Genomic DNA, 1,898 nt, shown 5'->3' with positions numbered 1-1,898 from the left:
TTTTTTTTTTTTTTTTTTTTTTTTTTTTTTTTTTTTAAGAAATAAAATAATAAAAGTAAAAAAAAAAAACAAAAAACTTCGTATGTGTATATATAAAAGAAAAAATGTGATTCACAAATAATATAAGGAAATACATGACGATAAAAAATTTAGATAAATTTTAATTTTTTATAAATAAATAGAGAAAAAATGGTTCAGTTAGGTGAGTTATTAAGTAGTATTCCTTTAATAACTCGTATATACCTTATTCTTTCTTCAATTTTAATGGTATTATGTTCTCTTGATGTGATTTCACCTTTAAGTTTATATTTAAACTGGAATCTAGTATTAAATGATCATCAAGTATTATTATTAAAAGAATGAAATATATTTTATATAATTAATAATATTGTACAAATGTAAATTTTATTTATTTTTAATAAAAAAATAAAAAATTATAATTATTACTTTTAATTTAGTATTGGAGACTTGTAACTTGCTTTTTGTATTTTGGCTCGTTTGGCTTACACTTTTTTTGGGATGCTTATGTTTTGTAATTTGAAAAATTTTAAAAAAACAGAAAAAAAAAAAAAAAAAAATTAATTTCTTTTTATATATTTCATATATATATAAATGTTTACACAATATATTAAAAGAATCTTCTTTTTATCTTTTTTTTATTATGTATCTATTTATAATTTTAGACATTTTAATTTTCACATAAAATTACCCCTAAATTTTCCTTTTTTTTTTTTACACTTACATTCTTATATTTTTTTAGTAGAATATTATCATTATAAAATGCTATTAATATATTTTTCCTCTTTTATAGAATATATTACTGTAGTTCATTAGAAGATGTAACTTTTAGAAATAATTCTGCTGATTTCTTATGGATGCTTATTGTATCCTGTTTAATGCTATTAGTAATTAATTTTAATAAAGATAAAATAAAATAATAAGATATTAAAAATGTGATAAAAAATATTAGAAAAGTAAAATTATTATACGTCAATAATGTTTAAAAATTAATAATTTTTTTTTTTTCTTTTTTCTGTTTATAGGTTGTTTCATATATATTTGGGGGTGTATATTTTTATAGCAGTTGTATAATAAATGTTATAACATATGTATGGAGTAAAAATAACTCTTCAACAAGATTAACAATTTTTTTTTTTACAATTAAAGCTTCTTACTTACCTTGGTATTTTTTTATTCATATTTTAAATTTATATTTGTGTGTTATTTAATTATTGTTTTATACAAACATTATAATTACATATTAAAAATATATAACCTTTATTATTTTTTTTTTTTTTTTTTTATTTTTTTTTTTAGGGTATTAACATTATTGTCATTAATTGTTGATTACAATTCTAATGATAATTTTTTTGGAATACTAGTGGGACATATTTATTTTTTTTTTACTAATGTTTTCCCCCTTATGCCCATTTCAAAAAATACACAAATTTTTAAAACACCACAATTTTTGTTAGTATATTAAAAAAAAAAATAAAATAAAAAATATTATATTAAATTTTACTTATGTTACTAAATTAAACAAATGTAAATCATTTTATTTTATTTTTTTTTATCATTTAGGAAATGGTTACTAAAACAAGAACAATAATAAGAAGACAAAATATACCAATTAATTAATCATTTGTTATTTTTAAATATAGTTTATCACTGCATTTTTTTTTTTTTTTTTTTTTCCATTTTTATTAAAAATGATAATATTAATATAATTAAATGATTTGTATTTATTTAAACTTTGTTAAATATATATAGTTCAATTAAAAAAAAAAACACAACCAAATTTAAATAATTTTAATTTTATTTTAATATATGAACCATTAAAATAATGTTTCTATTATATGCATTTACATAATTTTTTTTTTTTTTTTTTTTTTTTTTTT

General features: G+C 16.0%; 1 protein-coding gene across 1 annotated transcript; it reads left to right on the top strand.

The window, feature by feature from the left end:
- Positions 1 to 189: 189 nt before the first annotated feature.
- Positions 190 to 1,609, top strand: DER1-1 (derlin-1, putative; the record flags this gene model as incomplete). Its single annotated transcript, XM_028671001.1, has 6 exons — positions 190 to 342; positions 459 to 532; positions 812 to 905; positions 1,044 to 1,183; positions 1,318 to 1,470; positions 1,582 to 1,609. 6 exons carry the CDS (start codon positions 190 to 192, stop codon positions 1,607 to 1,609), a joined length of 642 nt encoding a protein of 213 aa, XP_028527697.1.
- Positions 1,610 to 1,898: the final 289 nt, after the last annotated feature.

Source organism: Plasmodium gallinaceum (genome assembly GCF_900005855.1).
Source record: "Plasmodium gallinaceum strain 8A genome assembly, contig: PGAL8A_v1_76, whole genome shotgun sequence".
In the NCBI taxonomy this organism is placed as follows: Eukaryota; Apicomplexa; class Aconoidasida; order Haemosporida; family Plasmodiidae; genus Plasmodium; species Plasmodium gallinaceum.
Note: the sequence above shows the minus strand (reverse complement) of the source record. Positions and strands in the feature narration are given on the sequence as shown.